This window comes from Micropterus dolomieu, linkage group LG01, assembly GCF_021292245.1.
Source record: "Micropterus dolomieu isolate WLL.071019.BEF.003 ecotype Adirondacks linkage group LG01, ASM2129224v1, whole genome shotgun sequence".
In the NCBI taxonomy this organism is placed as follows: Eukaryota; Metazoa; Chordata; class Actinopteri; order Centrarchiformes; family Centrarchidae; genus Micropterus; species Micropterus dolomieu.
In genome coordinates this window covers 47,595,072-47,616,301 of record NC_060150.1, presented here as the reverse complement: position 1 = coordinate 47,616,301, position 21,230 = coordinate 47,595,072, and the positions used below count along the sequence as shown (strand labels likewise).

The 21,230-nt window shown below is 42.8% G+C and overlaps 1 protein-coding gene across 2 annotated transcripts in view; it reads left to right on the top strand.

Moving 5' to 3' along the window:
* The window catches only part of fars2 (phenylalanyl-tRNA synthetase 2, mitochondrial), a 186,880-nt gene that overhangs the window by 104,195 nt on the left and 61,455 nt on the right, over window positions 1-21,230 (top strand). For both annotated transcript variants that reach the window (XM_046044746.1, XM_046044739.1), the window contains 2 exons: window positions 12,531-12,691; window positions 20,205-20,380. In XM_046044746.1, the coding sequence (XP_045900702.1) occupies window positions 12,531-12,691; window positions 20,205-20,380 (337 nt within the window). The remainder of the gene's footprint in view (window positions 1-12,530; window positions 12,692-20,204; window positions 20,381-21,230) is intronic.

Genomic DNA, 21,230 nt, shown 5'->3' with positions numbered 1-21,230 from the left:
CTATTTAGTCCAATATTTACCAGTTTCTTAGTGTTGGTTTGGTCCAGTATTCTCTAGTATTTACGTCTCTATTTAGTCCAATATTTACCAGTTTCTTAGTATTGGTTTGGTCCAGTATTCTCTAGTATTTAAGTCTCTATTTAGTCCAATATTTACCAGTTTCTTAGTGTTGGTTTGGTCCAGTATTCTCTAGTATTTAAGTCTCTATTTAGTCCAATATTTACCAGTTTCTTAGTGTTGGTTTGGTCCAGTATTCTCTAGTATTTACGTCTCTATTTAGTCCAATATTTACCAGTTTCTTAGTATTGGTTTGGTCCAGTATTCTCTAGTATTTAAGTCTCTATTTAGTCCAATATTTACCAATTTCTTAGTATTGGTTTAGTCCAGTATTCTCTAGTATTTACGTCTCTATTTAGTCCAATATTTACCAGTTTCTCTGCATTGGTTTGGTCCAGCATTCTCTAGTATTTACGTCTCTATTTAGTCCAATATTTACCAATTTCTTAGTATTGGTTTGGTCCAGTATTCTCTAGTATTTACGTCTCTATTTAGTCCAATATTTACCAGTTTCTTAGTATTGGTTTGGTCCAGTATTCTCTAGTATTTACGTCTCTATTTAGTCCAATATTTACCAGTTTCTTAGTATTGGTTTGGTCCAGTATTCTCTAGTATTTAAGTCTCTATTTAGTCCAATATTTACCAGTTTCTTAGTGTTGGTTTGGTCCTGTATTCTCTAGTATTTAAGTCTCTATTTAGTCCAATATTTACCAGTTTCTTAGTGTTGGTTTGTCCAGTATTCTCTTGTATTTACGTCTCTGTTTAGTCCAGTATTTACCAGTTTCTTAGTGTTGGTTTGGTCCAGTATTCTCTAGTATTTAAGTCTCTATTTAGTCCAATATTTACCAGTTTCTTAGTATTGGTTTGGTCCAGTATTCTCTAGTATTTAAGTCTCTATTTAGTCCAATATTTACCAATTTCTTAGTATTGGTTTAGTCCAGTATTCTCTAGTATTTACGTCTCTATTTAGTCCAATATTTACCAGTTTCTTAGCATTGGTTTGGTCCAGCATTCACTAGTATTTACGTCTCTATTTAGTCCAATATTTACCAGTTTCTTAGTGTTGGTTTGGTCCAGTATTCTCTAGTATTTACGTCTCTATTTAGTCCAATATTTACCAGTTTCTTAGTATTGGTTTGGTCCAGTATTCTCTAGTATTTAAGTCTCTATTTAGTCCAATATTTACCAATTTCTTAGTATTGGTTTAGTCCAGTATTCTCTAGTGTTTGAGTCCCCCTATTTATTTCCTTTTTTATCAGGAGTTTTACTCTGGTTTGGTCCAGTATTCACCAGAGTTTTCAGTCTGGTTTGGTCCAATATGTCTGGTGTTCTTTGATACTTTGACATACAGCAGAAACAAAGCAACAAGGCATGGGAATCCCATTGGAGTTGTTTTTATTCCACTTGTCAAATCAAAGTCCAATATATACTTACTTTGTTCCATTATTCTCCAGACATTAGAGACTGGTTTGGTGCAATGTTCACTGGCATAATTTATATTATCTAATATTTTGTGGTGTCTAACTGTCAAATCGGTATTCATGGGTGTTCTTGGTGCCTAGATATAGAGTGTGACAAATGCAAAATGATATTTGCCACTGGACTGATTGTTACTTTATATTGACGTGTCTGTTTTAAACCGGCCATGTATTTTTTTGTACACATCCGTCACTCGGCATATAGATGCCACATTACTCACACACACACCTCGCTACTGCGTCACGTGTCAATGACGTCATCGTTGGACGGCGATACGGCTACACACCCCCCACCAGCATTACCACCACAATCACCCTTCTCTCTAAGCAGTCCTGATTGGCTGAGGGAGGGGGCCTGGCATTGCAGGGCTGTGTGAGGGTAAGAGGAGGGAGGGCAAGGGGGTTATCTCATCTCACACACACAGCGATGTTTGCCTTCGAGCCATCTATCCTCGCTGCGTGTGGTGCAATCTGTTTTGGCTGACGTCTGTGCCACACTGCGATGCAGTTCAATGATGTTCTGCCCAAACACACACACACACACATTCAGACTGACTCTCGAGCATCAGTCAGGCATCTTTCCCGCCTTTCTTCTTGGCTGCCTGTACGTCAGCGTCTCATGCGTCAGATGTGTGATTTTCCTCCCGTTGAAAGCTCTTCATTAGCCTCGGTGTCAGTTAATCTGCCGGCAGCTCTGGATGATGTGCAGCAGCTCACAGACTCTCTGTCTATCTGTTGATCCCTGTGGTTGAGACGATCCAGATTTGGCTGACAGGCTCAAGATCCTCAGATCTGATGCAGCAAAAGGCGAAGACTCCCTCGCTCCGACACTCACAACCTGATGAAGACCGAGAGTTCAGGAACCCTGCAGCCCAAGAACAAATCTGTGGAGGAGTCTGCATGTTATAGGCCAGTCCTACAACCCAAACTCTGCAGTTTATAAAGCTCTGCTACTCTGTGAAAAACTCCAGCTGTAAACTCAAAAACTCCAGTTCATACACCAGTTCTACTCCTCAAATCTCAGTTAAAAGACCGGTCCCACCACCCGAAAGCACCAGTTAATAGACCAGTGCTACACCCCAAATCTTCATTCTTTCCGCCATGCAAACTCCTCAGCTTTCGGCGAAATTTGCCGTTTTGCAACCAAAATGGGTCACCTACGTGATCTGTGCAGATCCGCTGAGAAAATATATTGGGGATGGTTGTGGTTGTTTGTGGCTAAGACAGCATTTCTACCGAGTCCACTCTATCATGAGCTTTGTCATGAGCCAGTCGTCACTCCTAATGCCTCAACCTGACAGCCAATCAGAGGCAGAGGAGGGTGGGGCTCTTTCATGTCCGCTACACTGCGGATACCGACAGCAGAACACACAGAACTGCCGAACGAACTGTCCATCGGATAGCAAACCTGATGTAAGACAGAGGAAAGCTTACTTATAAAGTTTATAACTCAGCCCATTTAACCTGGATGTAATGTAGTTTAACGTCTACAGGTCAAAACGTGTCGGCATCTGTGTTATTTTCACTGGGGACATGTCCCCATTGCTTTTTGAAAGAATTTGTTAAAAATACTTAGAACATGAAATGTTAAACAAATGAAAGTGATTTGAGAAAGGTTTATTGGCGCTGACTTTCTTATTTACCTAATTATTTATTTATTTAAGTAAGAAAAAACAAGCTTCTGATTATAAAATGACCCCAAAATGTGCAGCATCAGTCAGTAACTTTAACAACTTCTTGTCACAGTTTCTATTCAGCCAAGTTTTCCGTTCTCTCCCTATGAACATGACAAAAGAGGAGGGAAGACTAAATGATGCCTGAGCAGGGATGATATTACATGAGAAAAGTTGATCTACAGGAGAAACAGATCTGAAGAAAGACTGAGAGCCTTACGGCATTATATTCTGGAATATTTATAGATTTGAGATTGTTACCTGCCACCTGAATTTTGTGTTTCCCTTTACATAAATAAAAACACTTCCACCATAAATTTATGCAGGAAAGGCAGAAATTCCCGCGTCTCGAGAGCGTCCCTACCACTTTTCAACACAAAATGACGCCCTTCGGTGTCGGTACCTTTCTCTTGTTGCAGTAGAAAAATGCACGTTATCTACACAACATGTAAGCTTAAAAAAAAGACCCCTCTTACATTGTCTCTGTACGTTTCTCTGCTTGCGTATCCTTCTCACTTTTTTCACCCCTGACCAGTTTGCATGTCTGGTTTTTAGACAGGCCCCAATTCCCAAATCTCCAGCCTATAGACCCGTCCTACACCCACAAATCACCAATTTATTGACCACTCGTCCGCTTTATAAACCAGAACTAAGGTCTAACCTACTGCATATATACCAGTCCCTGAACCCCAAATTCAGCTTGTACAGGCGAGTAGTTCACCCCCAAACTTCCAGTTCAACAGTTAGAGTCTTACAACCCAACTGTCCAGTTTATAAGCTGCTCCTACCCCTTAAATTCCCAGTATAAACCCTATAAACCCCCCTAAACCCTCCAGATGTTAAATGGTCTCCTAACATTCAGTAAATAGACCAGTCCTACACCTTTCAAAGCTCAGGTGTAGAGACCTGCTGTACTCCCTAAAACTCAATTTTATAGATGAGTTGTACACCCCTCTAAACCTCCAGACCTCTAGACCTGTCCTACACCTCACCTTCACTTTATAGACTTGTGTTACAACCCCACAGAACGTTCATAGCATTTAATCCTCCAGTTAATATACCTGCCCTGTACAGCCAAACCTCCAGACTGATGCTCCCAAATCTTTGTCTGACGACGACTTCAGTAATGAATTTTTCATAGTTTAATTTCAACATTGAACACCTCGCACCAACATGACTAATGATATGTAAATAAAGCAATGTAAATGTTATTATTCACATATAGTCTTTCTAGACAGAATTATTTGCTGTTTTGAAACTTTAAATTAATTTTAGGTTAAAGGTAAACAGTGAAGTACTGTGTAGTATTTGGATGCAGCGTGGAATGGGGACATGCCAGTTAAAGGTTTTGAAGGGTCCTAATAGCTCGATTCTCTCCATAATTCCAGACACAATAAAAAGCTTTCCTTCCTGTCGCATCTCAAAAGACCAAGATTTGGCAAATAATGAGACTTTCCCAGTATTTCAATATTTTTGTAGTTGACAGCATTTAAAAACACTCGGTGAGTAGGATACTGACAAGACGACGTCGAGCTCTGCAAACTCTCAGCCACTAAAAGGTCCTCAGTTATTCTGGGTGTCTGTGAAAGAAAGTAAATACATTTCTAAGTTTAAAAGGGAAATGTGGCAAGAGATGAATTATTCTTTATTTCTTTGTACTTTTCTTGAGAGAAGACAGCTTTCTACGTTTTTTTTTAAAATTTGCCTTAGTTTTCCTCTTATTTATTGGGTGGATCTGGTTTTAAATTACATTTGAACTCACATTAGTCTCAGACTCCGCTTGCAGAATGCTGCAGTCACGCCGTCTAATTACAAGTGGTGTTTTCTGTCACGGCCGCCTATGTAATCATTACACTTAATCACGATCCTGCAAGCTTAAAACCACAGCCACCGCCGCTCAGTCTCTAATAATGCAGTCATAAATATATTCATGGCAAATATAATTAGGACGAATGGAGACAGATGAGGGGAGAGGAGGAGAGAGAAACAGACGTTGGAATCAACAGGGAGGAGGAAAAGAAAGAAGCGAGGAAATGGAAAAGCATGCGTTCAGACAGCAGGTCAAAGTGACCCAAATCCGAATATTTTCCTCGTATGTGACTCAGATCCGATTTGTTTATAACAGTGTGAACAGCTCAAGTCACATGAAAGCTGAAATTTTCCAATTCAGATTTGAGCCACTTTCATATATGGTCTAAATCAGACACAGGTCGGATGTTTGGAAAAGCGACCTCAGTCTGGACGTTCAGATCATGCGACTCTGACGCCACTCTAGAGTGGAGGTTCTCAAAGTCTGAGTCTACATCCACACTACTACTTATTTGTTTTAAAATGCAGACCGTTTGCTAAATTTACGCCTGCCGTCCAGACTAAAATGGCATGTTTTAGTATTAACATGTTAGTGCGGACAGGTGAAAACGGAGGACGATAAAAACGATGACGCAGACGCTCACGTTTGGCTTCCTGATTGGCTCTTATCAGTCATGCAAAGCAAAAACACGATGCTCCTGACAGAGTTTTAGTTTTGATATTTTTTATTCAAATAAGACTTAAAGCCTACACTGCCTGGTGCCATATTTACTTTGCGACGACTCCCAGTTTCAGCTGCCGCGGCCTCTTTGTACTCCCGTATTACTTTCAGTAACAGTTCCACCTCGTTGTCGGTCCATGCAAAAACATCTGTGGTGTGGTTATTCGTCTGTAGTAGAACTTCCCTCTGTCGCTAAATCTTCTGCAAATACGGAGTAGACCACCGGCTACAACAGTCTGAGCTAGAGTCCAAGTCAAGTCTCAAGTCTCTGAGCTAGAGTCCAAGTCAAGTCTCAAGTCTCTGAGCTAGAGTCCAAGTCAAGTCTCAAGTCTCTGAGCTAGAGTCCAAGTCAAGTCTCAAGTATCTGAGCTAGAGTCCAAGTCAAGTCTCAAGTATCTGAGCTAGAGTCCAAGTCAAGTCTCAAGTATCTGAGCTAGAGTCCAAGTCAAGTCTCTGAGCTAGAGTCCAAGTCAAGTCTCAAGTCTCTGAGCTAGAGTCCAAGTCAATAAACATGTCTGTTTTTAACTTAGGAAGCAGTGGAGAGAGAGAGTTGAGGGGCCTATATGTACTGTACAGAGCCAGAAACTCTAATGAATGTAATTAAAAGGACACAAAGTTGTGAACATTGGTCATAAAAACTGGCAGAGGACAATGAAAAACGTGACTCTCCTGTGAATATCGAGTGGGATGGTGACCTCTGTGGCCTCCAGCGTGCTGCATGTGACGTCGTATTATTCTTTTGGTCACTTTCAGTCCGTGGTCAGTTCAAGCTGGAGTCTGATATGAACCACGTTTACAAAGCGAATGTAGCTTTAGTCTTCACGCAAAGATGTTGTTACGTTTCAGTAATTTGACTATTCATACTGAGATCAGACATGGTATCTGCTGATAATAGTCCAACAAGTTCAAGCAGCTAAATCAACTTCAGAGACAGTTTAATGTTTAACTCTACAGACGCAGGAAGCTTAGTTCCTCTGTCTCTTACGTTTGTCTCTTACATTATCATCTCCTTTATTATTTGTTGGTGAAACTTGTAATATATTCATCATGGGGTTTTTTTGTTTGTTTTCAAGTGTCCATTATGGAAAATCAATGAGTAAGTTTCGTTGTAGTTTCTGTAGAGGAAACTGGGGGAAAGGAGGCGAGACAGGAGATGAGAGAAAAGCCACAAGTGATGAGAAAAAAAGGGGAAACTAGAGAGGAAAGACATGAGTGAGGAGGAGACAGGCAGGAGAACCGTGAGGACAATTATTGAGACAGGAAAGATGAATGGATAAATGGAAGTGGAGAGAAGAGAATAGCAAAGAAGATTTGTGGAGGGAAGACAAAGAGGATACAAGAGAAGGAAGTCAGGAGGTGACGGAGCAGCAGAGAGAGAGGTGTAGAGGAGGAGGGTATCAGATTGATTGTGCATCATCATGAAGTGGAGATTTATTCCAGCGCGTTCCCTCATCTCCTGCGACCCCTCGACCCCACGCTCATTAGCATAGAAACCACATTCCCCGGCTACCGATTGGACCGGGACCGACAAGACCAGGATGTAAAGGAGGAAGTGTGTGTGTTTGCGTGCACGGGCGCTTTGTGGACTCGCCTACGAGGAGGGCAGGCGGGGTTACTCATCATCATAATAAGCAGAAGCATTTCCAATCAAAGCAGATAATACTTCCTCCCTCCAGCTCGCTCGCCGAGTCTTGTTTTGTGTGTGTGTGTGCGTGCGTGTGTGTGTGCGTGCGTGTGCTCGTGGGTGTGTTTGCCCATTAGTGGAGAGCCATTTAAATGCCCCCACGCACAAATATTTAGAAAAATGTCCAGATTACATCCCGAGCCTCTCCGCCCACTCCTCACCCAGCCGCTGACCTCCGGAGATGAGTCTGAAAGCCGAACAGCCCGTGGCCACGACGCTGCTGCACACAACTAATTATTTCTGCAGGTTTGTGTAAAAGTAGTAATATAGGAATCTCATCTCTGTGTTGGTTTTTGTTCTTTCTGCAGCGACACATAATGTGTCTCTGCTGGTCTCAGTGTGACCAGCAGCATACCAACATACCCAGCATACTCCCGTCCAGTTAAAGCTGGTTTGACACATTCAGCTGCCCCCCGTTACAAAACTACACCAAAACACTTCAGGTACATCCAGGAAGCTTAAACTTCTTGGTAAAGATGGCGGTCATGCTTAAAAGAAACCACCGTTGACTGTTGGAGACCAGAACGCAAACCACAATTGCCGACTTTCCACCCCGACCTGGTCCCTGAAAGAAACACTACGTCCACCTTTACCCTTGAGAGACGACCGTACATGGATGATTTTGGGGGGAAAAGTTAAACACACCTGCATACATACCAAAGACTGGTGCTGTTTTGTTCTCTTACGAAAGTCCTACAAAAATATGGGTGGCAGTGGCGCAATGGATAAGACTATGCCTTTGGTGTGAGAGACCCGGGTTCAATCCCCCACTGTGACCCGTCCACCATTGTGTACCTGAGCAAGACACTTAACCCCTCGTTGCTCCAGAGGCGTGCGACCTCTGACATGTATGGCAATTGTAAGTCGCTTTGGATAAAAGCGTCAGCTAAATGATTAAACGGACAAAACTTCGCTTTTCCCCTCTCCTTTATTTATTGAGTTATAAATCTTTTTTGTAATAGGTTTGCAAAGTGAAAAATGTTGTTCCTGTGATGTAGAGACAGAGCTCAGTTAAAACTTTATGGATGAAAGATGCTTTTGTTACAGATTAATAACTCACCGCTCTGAAACTCTCGCTCCAGTCCATGTTGCTAAGCTGGTCGGCAACATGTACAGCTGAACCCGAGCTGTTTACCGGCTTCTCGCTGACCCGCCCTTCTCTGCTTGTGATTGGCTAGTGTTTTTTGTGCATGTAACAGGTTTGCAAAGTGAAAAAGCCCCAAAGTCCAGCCAAAACGGAGGTACCATCTCCCACAGAAAATTCTGCTCTGAACTGCCTGAACAGCTCGATTGTAGTCCAGCGATTACTTCAGTAACTGTCGCCGTCAATATCGTAATTTTGAAACCATGTTTTTGGTGACAGTTTCCCTCAAACTTCAGTAAATTCAGCTGTTTATTACACTTACAATTATCCAGTAAAATTAATTGATCCAAAGGGCGGATCATTCATACATTAACCCTGAAGACCTGAACCGCTGTACCAGAGCGTCTGATTTGCTGGCTTATATCGGTATCTGATAGGTTGACAACCTGCTCTGTCCATGTTGTGACCTGCTGAATCCACTTAAACATCCTTTATTGATTTCATCTGGTAAATCCTCTTCAGTCGTGAGGAGGAGGAGGCAGCTTAGAGGGATTTGAAGCCTTCCCATGTGGCACATCGACTGTTTCCTGGTGGAATAAATGTTGCTGAAACTCTGTTGGCAGCAAACAATAACGCCGAGACGCAAAATACGACGACAGCCGATTAAGAGTGAAAAAATCATCTCGTGACAGAAACTGAACTGTTGCAGAATCACACAGAGTGCTTAGGTTTTATAATTTTGAAGAACATCCAGTTCCTGAATTGACTGAAGTTACTTCAGAATTAAATCCCACATGTTTCACTCCCTGGCTGAAGGTTTCTTAAACTGCGGATCACGACCCAGACAGAGGTCACGGGCGCCGTTTGTGGAGGGTAGACACATCAATAAGGAAACAGGTTTGTCTCAATTAGTCCGAATCCCAGGGAGAGAAACCGCTTCCCTCTCATGTGGGTCCCAGGCTGAAAACGCCTGAAATCCTTGGAATTACCCATAATCCTTTATTTCACTGAGCGTTTGCCCTTTGCTTTTGACCTCCCTCAAGGCGGTTGGAGCGTTTTGTTCCGAAATGAGATATCTGCTGTTTGAAACTCTTCACTCTTCCTCCAGCACACTGATTGATGGCGCAAAGTGAAGCTGGAGCCCTCCGAAGGATTGGGACCGACTTAAACTGACAATATTGCAGTTTTATACTGAAAGATTATTGAAATGTTGAAGGAATTTCAATGTATGTTTTACCTCATTGCATGCAGAGACTGACCTGGACTCAGTTATGTCTTTGTTAGATTAGTTTAGAATCAGTAAGCCGCCGTGATATTATTGTCTATTGGCCACTGTGTCAGATTAGGAGATTATATTCTCATTTATCCAAAGCGACTTACTTGTTCATGGGTCACAGTGGGGGATTGAACCCGTGTCTCTCACACCAAAGGCAGGCGTCTTATCCATTGCTCCATCACCACCCTTGTTATAGATTATAGTCTTAAATTCAGTTTGTAACGCACTTAGGACCCCCTTAGCGTCATAGGTACAATATATTCGCAGGTTCTTTCATGCTGCGGTCCCCGTCTGGAGGTCTGATGCCGACGACGCCGTTGTCTCAGTTTATTTGTGTTCTCGCCATATTGGAAAATTGGAAACTTTTTGCTAGTTCTAGTGCTTCAAAGTGGTTTTAGAAAGTAAAGAGAAGATATTTCCTAAGAGGAGTAGCAATGCAAATAAGAGTAAATTAACACACAGGAGAGATTTGTAAAGGAAAAATCACAACAAGAGCTTAACGAACAAATATGGAAACAGACTTTAAATAATGAGTAACTTCCCTGTGATGATCCCCTCACGCACAAGACGCCGCCACCTAAACCCAAAGCAGCCCGGCCTGCGTCAGTGCTCTTGAGCAGCAGACTTCAGTCTTGCTGCCTTTAGAGAATCGCACTCGCTGACACACTGAGTGAACGGAGGCGAATTTCCCTCATGGGCGATCAATAAAGTCTCAACAAATACCTGGAGAAACATTGGAAATAATACGAGAATGTCAGCTGTGTGTGTGTGGGAGGCTAAGGTTGCATGGATTTATTGACAGCATTAAGTTGAAGTGTTGAATAATATAGAGGAGTCCACTGAAGCAGCAGCAGTACCTGCTGACACACACACACACACACACACACACACCTAGTTGTTTTTCTCAGACTGCCAGCGAGTAAAATCTGCTGCAACGCTGATGGCAGATTATCTGAAGCAGACGTGGTCGGTTATGTTTGGCTTCACTTTGTGGATGTCTGCATGTTTGTGTTGGGCTGCGACACCTGCAGCTCTGCAGGGCGTCCGTCGGAACGACAAGTCCACAACAAGATGATTTACCCCAAACAGTTTTATTTGTGTCTTTGATTTTAACTGTGTCAGTGCTGGGCAATCACGATTAATCACGTGCTTTTCTTGCGATTAATCGCATTGCATCGGCATTAATTACTTAATGCATAGCAAACATATGGACGTTTGGTAAGGACCGCTTGGTGTCGCTTTTTAATACTCTAGACAAAACCTGGGCTAAAAAAGTTATAGTTGGTTCAAACCAGGCTAACACTGTAGAGGATGAGGGAGTAAGGTAGGACTAAAACACCAGATAATACCGGACTTTGACTCGACAAGTGGGATTCCCTTATTGCTTTGGACGTCTAAGTAGCAAAGAACACCAGATTGTATTGGAGTCTAAACGCCAGTGAATACTTGACCAAACAAGGCTAAAACTAAATAGGGACTAAAATTCCAGAGAATATTATAACAAACAGTTGTAAATGGACCAAACTAGAAATGAAACAGTACTAAATAATATATCATACCAGGACCAAACACCAGAGAATATTGTAGTGTGAGAGACTCGGGTTCAATTCCCCACTGCGACACGTCCACCATTGTGTCCGTGAGTAAGACACTTAACCCCTCGTTGCTCCAGAGGCGTGCGACCTCTGACATCAATAGCAATTGTAAGTCGCTTTGGATAAAAGCGTCAGCTAAATGAATAAATGTAAAGGACCAAAACCGGGCTGAAATTAACTAACACATTCTCTCTCCCAACTCCACACATATGGACGCATGCTCAAACCCCTTGGCGTCGCCTTTTAACTCCCTGGGTACCCTTTGTTGTCATTTTTCATCGTGTAGGGCTCCGCGGTCAAGTTAGCAATAAGAAATATGCAGCTTAGGGTTACAAAACAACTAGTTAACGTTGTTAATGTTCTAAAACATTGTGAAATGTCGTAATTTGGCACCAAAACTACTTGGTTAGGTTCAGGAAAACATCATGGATTGGCTTAAGATAACAACGTTACTTAATAACTTATGTAAGTAAAGTAACGTGACTTACGTAACTTAAATTGAAAACATTCAATGTTGACTTTTTTTTTGTTATTGAACACCAGTCCCCTGGTTGAAAGTCTGGTTTCTGGCCCATCGTCCGACACTACTCAGACTTTTGTGTTAAATATCCTACACCTGCCTTTAGCTTTCATAAACAACAGGACTTCCCTCAGAGCGATTAACTACGACACAAAGGGGCTCCACAAACTGACGCCAAGGGGTCTTGACCATGCGTCCATATGTGACGACTTGGGAGTGAGAACGCGTTGTTCTGCATGACTTTAATTCATACTTTTAGGTTCGCAACAGTTAGCTTTATTTAAAGCTGCGTTACTTGTGACAAACACTCACCGCTGACATATTATCACCTTTTAAAGAGGTTATTGTTAACATTTTAACTTGAACCTGCCTTTGACACAGAGCAACAATCATCTCACTCTCCTTGTTGCTCTGGTTTGGTCTCCACCAAGAAAAGTATCTGTCTGTCTGAGCTGCTAAATGCTTCACTATGTTCACCAGCTGCTCTCGAGCTGGGCGTCTGCTGCTGGGCAGCTCATGTACGGTGGCTTTATCAGAAAACACCTGCCGGAAACATGGAGACTGACCAAGACAGCTGAGCTGAGATGTTCGCATGTTTGCTGACAGTTTGTTACGTCGTGTGTTTTTTTGCAGCGGGAGCCGGAAACAAGGCGGGCTGGGCCTTCGGTCTCGGCCTGGAGAGACTGGCCATGGTCCTGTACAGCATCCCAGACATCCGGCTGTTCTGGAGTCGGGACGAACGCTTCCTCAAACAGTTCAGAGTGCAGGACGTCCAGCAGCCCGTCTGCTTCCAGGTACAAATGCCAGGTTCTATAAAGAACATGTTGGCGAATAGTTTAACAGCACGTAAGATAATACTTCACTCAAGATAGAACACTTGCTGCTTCGTGAGCAACAACATAAGTTTAATAATTCGAGGGATCCTTGTTCTTTTTCTGCACTAACGTTTAATTCATCATTAAGTTGGATATATATTTACGAGCTTTTAGACAACCGCTTACTTTTTGACTTTTTGAAAGTCACTTCTTTCCTTCAACGTTGTACTAGAAACTAAAGGTTCCTCTTCAGTTTGCCTGTCCTGCTATCATGACGCATGGCATAAATATTCTTTCTTTAAACGAACATAGATGGATTACTGTCTGTCCTTTCCTTCTCTCTCTTCTCTTCTTTCTGTTTGTTATTCCGTGTGTTCACTCGTCCATTTGTCTCTCTGCTTGACTGAGGATTCAGCCGAACATTTGCACTCAGTAACCTCTGCCTTCAAACGCCTCCATCTCCCTCCATCAGCCTCCCACACACTCACTGTGTTTGTGTGTAACCATCCGTCATGTCATCTTTAGCCGCAGTCAGTAACCTGTAATAAGCCGGTTTGCTGCAGATAACGTATTCAGGTAGAAGTGGCGGCTGCGTGTCAGCTTCTGCTCGCTGAACAACGTCTGGTTGATGAAGACACAGAGAGTTTAACAGTTCAGTCACAGAGCAAATCCTCGAACTGCGAGGCGCCGTGAGGCAAAGATACCGGGCGAGGCGAGAGGGACAGGTGCTTTATAAACAACTGGAAGTCAGGTACTGGCTGGAGCTGCGGCGGCGACACTCAGCTCGTGGAGGAGGACGTGGAGCTAGAGAGGAGGCTACGTTAGCCGCTACTAGCATGACACACCCGACTCTGACTGAGCTGTTAGCGATCGAGCTGCATTGTGGGTAATGTAGGCCGCGGCGTTTGATCCTTTTTGTTTTAAACTGTCCGTCCGAGTTACAGGAGCCGAACGTTCTCGTGAAGCTTCATCAGCTGCAAACTGTAGCTGCTGTTCAGGCTCTGCTCTGTGTGTAAGCTCCTCGTTCTCACCTGTTCCTCCGTTTGCCCTCTCTTTGGATCCACAGGTACCTGTGTGTGTGTTAGTGTGTGTTAGAGTGTGTTAGAGTGTGTGTGTGTGTGTGTGTTAGAGTGTGTGTCCTAGCCTCTTAGCCTCATGTATAAAACATTTTGACAGTGGGTGCTCACATCAGCCGGCACCAGTCACTTCCCCTGACCCCACCATCATCAAAACGCACACACACACTCTAACACTCTAACACACACACTCTAACACACAAACACACACTCTAACACACTTTAACACACAAACACACACACTCTAACACTCTAACACACACACTCTAACACACACACTCTAACACACAAACACACACACTCTAACGCACACACTCTAACACACACACTCTAACACACACACTAACACACTCTAACACTCTAACACACACTCTAACACTCTAACACACAAACACACACTCTAACACACACACTAACACTCTAACACTCTAACACACACACTCTAACACACACTCTAACACACACACTAACACTCTAACACACAAACACACACACTCTAACGCACACACTCTAACACACACACTCTAACACACAAACACACACACACACTCTAACACACACACTAACACACTCTAACACTCTAACACACACTCTAACACTCTAACACACAAACACACACTCTAACACACACACTAACACTCTAACACTCTAACACACACACTCTAACACACACTCTAACACACACACTAACACTCTAACACACAAACACACACACTCTAACGCACACACTCTAACACACACACTCTAACACACAAACACACACACACACTCTAACACACACACTAACACACTCTAACACTCTAACACACACTCTAACACTCTAACACACAAACACACACTCTAACACACACACTAACACTCTAACACTCTAACACACACACTCTAACACACACTCTAACACACACACTAACACTCTAACACACAAACACACACACTCTAACGCACACACTCTAACACACACACTCTAACACACAAACACACACACACACTCTAACACACACACTAACACACTCTAACACTCTAACACACACTCTAACACTCTAACACACAAACACACACTCTAACACACACACTAACACTCTAACACTCTAACACACACACTCTAACACACACTCTAACACACACACTAACACTCTAACACACAAACACACACACTCTAACACACACTCTAACACACAAACACACACACTCTAACACACACTCTAACACTCTAACACACACACTCTAACACACACTCTAACACACACACTAACACACAAACACACACACTCTAACACACACTCTAACACACACACTAACACACAAACACACACACTCTAACATACACACTAACACACAAACACACACACTCTAACACACACACTAACACACAAACACACACACTCTAACACACACTCTAACACACACACTAACACTCTAACACACAAACACACACATTCTATAACACAGCGGTTACTCTGTCCCTGCTAAAGGTCTTTTTTGTCGGCTCTCGTCTTCACTAATGAAGAACATTTCAAGCGACTGTTGGAGGGCAGAGAGGAGAACAGAGAAGAAGAAAAGAGGTGAGGAAGGTGGAGGAGGAGGAGGACAGAGTAGTGGCTGGAAATGGATTGGGAGAGGAAATAGGGAAGGAATAAACGAGAGGAGGAACAGGACAGGTATGTTATAAAGATGGAAACAAAATAAACTTGCAGAGGAGGGACGTGAGGACAAACACTGGAAGCAGGAAAGTATTTTGGTTCATCCATCCATCGTCAACCAGGGTCGCGGGGGGCTGGAGCCAATCCCTGCTGCCATTGGCCGAAAGGCGGGGTACACCCTGGACAGGTCGCCAATCCATTGCAGGGCCACACATTGACACCTCCCACCATCCAAAGACATGCAGGTGTGTTAATTACACCTGCATGTCTTTGGATGGTGGGAGGAACCCGGAGAGAACCCACACGGTCACAGAAAGGCCGGGGCAACCGGGGTTTGAACCCACGACCTTCTTGCTGTGAGGCGACAGTTCTAACCACTGCACGACCGCGCCGGGTTCAATTCAGTTTTATTTATGTAGCGCCAATTTATGACAAAAGTTAAGTCATTGCATTTTTCATATAGAGCCGGTCTAGACGCACCGGGGGGTCTCGTACAGACCGGAAGTACTAGCTAGCTAGTGCTAGCTTTAACGTTTGTGTTAAAGGTGTTGACAGCCCCCCGATGTCCCTACCCTTACCACAACCATCAGAAATGTTAGAACCTAAACCTAAATCTGTGACTTTATGCATGTTGACCGGCTAACCCTACACAGCCGATGTGCTAGCGGGTAGGGTTAGCTGCCTTTATGTTGTGGCGTTTCATACGGATGCTAAAGGGTACCTTTAGCGTAAAATACTTGCGCTTTGTCACGCTGTCTGAAAGCGTCAGTTAGGACGCATTGAGATGAGAACGTGTTTTTGACACATGCAAGAAAAACTTCCTTTTAGCAGATGAAAAAATACCTTGAACAGAATAAAGAAGTCATTCAGCAAAAACTTAATGGGAGAAAGAAATATGAAAAAGTAGGAAATTTAAAGAAATAGAGGGAAACAAATGAAATGTGGTGGTGAATGAGAGAAAAAGGACAAAAACAAACAAACAAGTTTTGGAAAATAAGAAAGAGGAGGTGTTAAACGTGTTGAGGGGGGGAGAAAGAGTTGGAGAAAGAACTGATTAAATGAATGATAGAGAATGGAAAGAAAAACAACAGGAAGGAGATAATAACAACAAAATAAGCAATCTGCAAATGCGAGTGAAAAACTTCCCTGGTGAAGAAATAACTTCACTTCAAACTCTCATCACAAGCTGACTGACCGCGTTTCGTTTGACAACTTGTAACACGTGACCCTCAATAAGTACATTGCAGTTCTTTGATTGGCCCTCGCTGTTTAGTTAGCTCAGTGATTCTGCTTGTAATTTATCTGTGGTGAGTTACACACAACTCAGGAGGACGCTGCAGCAGCATGAACAGGGACTTTTATTTCTCTTCTATGACAGCGAACACTTCCATGACGCTTAAACAGCCACGTTACGGCTGACTGAAGAAAAGTTCGGGGCTACGCCAGTTAAAAACCCAAAACTTCTCTCCGTCACTTTAAGAAACTCCCCAAACATAGTCAATAACTTTTAGTTCAAAAACCTGTCTGGAAACAGTCAAAGATGGAAACACTTTTTCTGAATAAGTTCTGACGTAGCGAACTTGTAACTCACGTCTGATCGGCTGTTTCTGCTGTCGCCGTCTTGCCCGGTTGTGCAGAGTTCTGCACGCCTGCCGAATATTTCTTGCAGCTCGCGGCTGGTGACGCTCATTTGTGCTGAGAAAAGAGGTGGATGCAGATCTGGGCAGGTAGCCTTCATCATCTGTTCTACTGAATTATGCATTCACCTCTTAAAGGTCGTGTTCAGATCCTTTGCTCTGCACACTGATCAAACAGAGTTATCACCGCATATCTTCTCAGTGAATGCTACTTCTACTGAGTGTAATAAAATAACAACGACTCTGAACGTTCATAAAATCATTTATCACCATTGATGAACCCCATAAAGGATATTACAGCGTTTAAAAGCGTTATTTGGAGGTGCATGCAATTCTCGGCCTAACGCAGGATATTCCCATAACGTGCGGAGACGTGGCTGCAGCAGTTTGCCCGCTTGAAACACATTCCTGAGGACCTCGCTCCATTTTTCTAAGATCAGTGGCCCTCAGGTTCATGCGACTGGTTTTGTTTCTGGTTTGGAACCCAGACGTCTTGTTTATTACAGACATGTGTAACGTCATCTACTGACGTAACGACGCTCGCCGTAGCCTGGTTTATTCGCTCCGAACCAGCTGATGGAAACGCACAGATTTCACAATGTCTTTGTTTTGTTTTCAAAAGTACACTTAAAATTCAGATGACAATTAGATGGAAACATGGCTTGTTAGTCAAATTTTATTAAGTCATTGTCTTACCAGAGTTTAACTGGTTTAAATGAAAAATTGTCGTAACAACATGGTTTTTATATTTTTTTTAATTCTCTAATCCTGTATGTCACCATTACAACTTTCAGGAGGTCACATCGTATCTTTTAAAAGACTTACATACATAATAATACATAATTTGATACCATTAAAACTTCAAAAGATAAACATGGTTTTCTGAGCATCGTAATTCCACCATGGTGCGTACGGACTGTTTGATTCTGTTGTTCTTTGTGCTACTGTCAGCGTGACTTTTTATCTGTCTCTGGTGCAGTTTAACAGTTTTTCTGTCTTGTTTTTCCAAAAACTACTTGCCACAGTGACTCTGCAGTGGAGGGAATACCAGAGGGAATATCTTTCTTCAATAACCTCATCAAACTGTAACATGACTATGATTAAGATAAAAATAACACTTTAAATGATGACAGAGTAGACTTTTATGATTGCTCTATTAATTAATAATAACTATTTAGACTTTAAGAATTTACACATCAACTTACCGACTCTTGAAGCTACACATCTCTGTGACTCAACAAACCTGCTGAGGACAGACCCGGTTGTCCTGCCGCTGTCCACCTCACACTCCCGTTAGTGTTTATTGATGAACTCGGCTCCTCCAGAGGGACCGGGGGAGCACGGCTCATCTCCTGCCCAGGGTCAGTGCACCTCTCCTGGGCCCAGACTGTCCACCTCTCCCTCTAAACCCTCCTCGCCCCCCCCACTGGATCCACAGGTAATGAACTGTGACTGTCGGGGGCCAAACAGGAAACAGGCTGCTTATCTGTGTGTGTCCATGTTTGTACACACACAAGGGCCTCTGATCTGTAATAGTGTTGCCACCTCCCCTCCCTCACTCGCCAAAATATTTCAGTACATTTTAAATAATTATAAAAACGCCAAATGAGAACAGTGTCTGCACACCTTCCCCTGCTGTTTCCTCCTTCCTGTCTATTTTAACAGTAAAGTTAAAATAACAATGTCTTCCTACGCAATGTTACTGGATCTACTGTCTACTATTACGTCTACTTACCTAACCAAGCAAATCACCACCTACCTACCTGCCGTGCCGTCGTGGACGTTTATACTTGTGCGTCGCTCTGCAGTTAAAACGCGAGTTGTGTTGAGTCTCCTCTTCTTCGTTGGTGTAGAGCGACTGAAACTGAGTGGATCGTGTTGGAGTTGGAGCTGAGTTAGTTTTATTGAATTTACTAACACTCAGAAACGAGAGAAGGCGTCGCAGGAGACGTACGACCCTTGAACCGGTTGAGGCAGAAGAAGAAGGTCAACCCCAGAAATGCACAGACCAAACGTGACGCCACCAATCTGACCAATCACAGTTCTTGCAGTGTGCGTGTGGCTGCGGCGTAGGGCATACCGTAGATTGAACGCAGAAGTATAAATTGGCCTTAAACAGGGCCATAGCAGGGATTATAGAAATACTTATAAGTTATTTAACTTTTCTTACTTTCATACGTCAGTCAGTTGCATAAACATGTTTATATCATAATGAATGATATAAGATGGAATACCTCACAATGTGTAAATAAATTATAAAAGATAAAGTTATTTTTAAGATATTATAAACCACAAATGCTGAAAGCACAATCTTACTCAAAGCTACCAGACTCCCTTGATAAAAGTAGTAATTTTACCTCTCTGGTCTACTGCTGCCCCGAGCAGCTCGTTTGTTGTTATTGTGTGACTTTGGTGTTTTGAACTCTAAGTCAGACAATAACACAAACAAACAAAAACAACAAAGTCACTCAACAAGACAAACTAACTAGCTGACCGAGGCAGCGGCAGATCAGCAACTCCCATGTCCTGTGAGGTTAAATTACTGTTTTCATTAGGGGAGTCTGGTGGCTTTGACGAGAACGATCTAGTGGCTGTTTCTGGTTAAACAAAAAGGATCTAACTCTTTAAAAAAACGTTGTAATGACAAGCTGAAAATACCGAAGTTACCCTTTAATGGTGGCTGAAGCCCTGCACATACTTGTCAGAGTATAAACAGTACACACCTGAAAGTATGGCAACGCAAACAGAAAACACTAAATGAATTAAATTTAGAACATGGACAAATGAAAATCAACACAAAGAATTAAAATAAAATGTAATTAAATATAAATAGCATGTCTCAAAAAAGACTGACACAGTGATTATTGTAAAAATCAAACAATTAAAAGGCATCTTAATTAAAACATGGGGTAAAACATTGCTGATGGTCCGTTAGATTACACACCCATCCATCCATCCATCCATCCATCGTCAACCTCTTATCCTGCATACAGGGTCGCAGGGGATTACACACCCGTTAAATTGAAATAATATCAAGATGTGCTGCCCTGGTTTTTGTCTTCTTTCAGCTGCATTAGCTGCTTTTATGTGCCCACGTGTGTTTCAGATGTCTAAATGTCCTGTGTTTGTGTTTTCGCAGCCCCTCAGTAAGTACCCCCCCCTCCACAACGACATCTCCTTCTGGCTGCCGGACAGCAGAGAGAGCGAGGAGGGGCGAGAGAGCTTCACGGCGAATGACTTCTACGAGCTGGTGCGCTCCTTCGGAGGGGACCTGGTGGAGAAGGTCTCCCTGGTGGACGAGTTCACGCACCCAAAGTAGGAAAACTTTTGTTATTCAAAACTTAGGAAGGTAAAGAAACCAGACAGAAAGGCAGGAGTTATCTTTTAAGATGGCCGCTAGGTCACGTTAGAGTTAGAGTCATACATTTGTGAACGACCAATCACAGCTCGCTGTCTTTAATGACCTGCGTGACGTCACAACCGCAGGTGGGATTCACTTGGTGTGAAGCTGCTGACGGTTTGAGGGTGAACTCTCTCAGCTGGTCAAAGTCACAGAGTATGGTGTTGATGTTGTGTCTGACCTCGACAGAGTACACATCCATATATTCAAAAATATACTTTACTATATAAACAGAGGGACACGGTAGCAAAGGAAACAATAGAGAAGGAGGAGATTTTAGGAAAAGGAGGCTGAAGAACGTAAGGACAGAGGAAAGAGACAAAGACAAGGCAAGAGGAGAAGGAAAGGAAAGAGGAGAGGTAAGAAGTGAAGAAGGTAAGAAGTGAAGAAGGTAAGGATGTGAAGAGGAAAGAGAGAAAGGAAAGAGGAGAGGTAAGAAGTGAAGAAAGTAAGGATGTGAAGAGGAAAGAGAGAAAGGAAAGAGGAGAGGTAAGAAGTGAAGAAGGTAAGAAGTGAAGAGGAAAGAGAGAAAGGAAAGAGGAGAGGTAAGAAGTGAAGAAGGTAAGAAGTGAAGAGGAAAGAGAGAAAGGAAAGAGGAGAGGTAAGAAGTGAAGAAGGTAAGGATGTGAGGAGGAAAGAGAGAAAGGAAAGAGGAGAGGTAAGAAGTGAAGAAGGTAAGAAGTGAAGAGGAAAGAGAGAAAGGAAAGAGGAGAGGTAAGAAGTGAAGAAAGTAAGGATGTGAAGAGGAAAGAGAGAAAGGAAAGA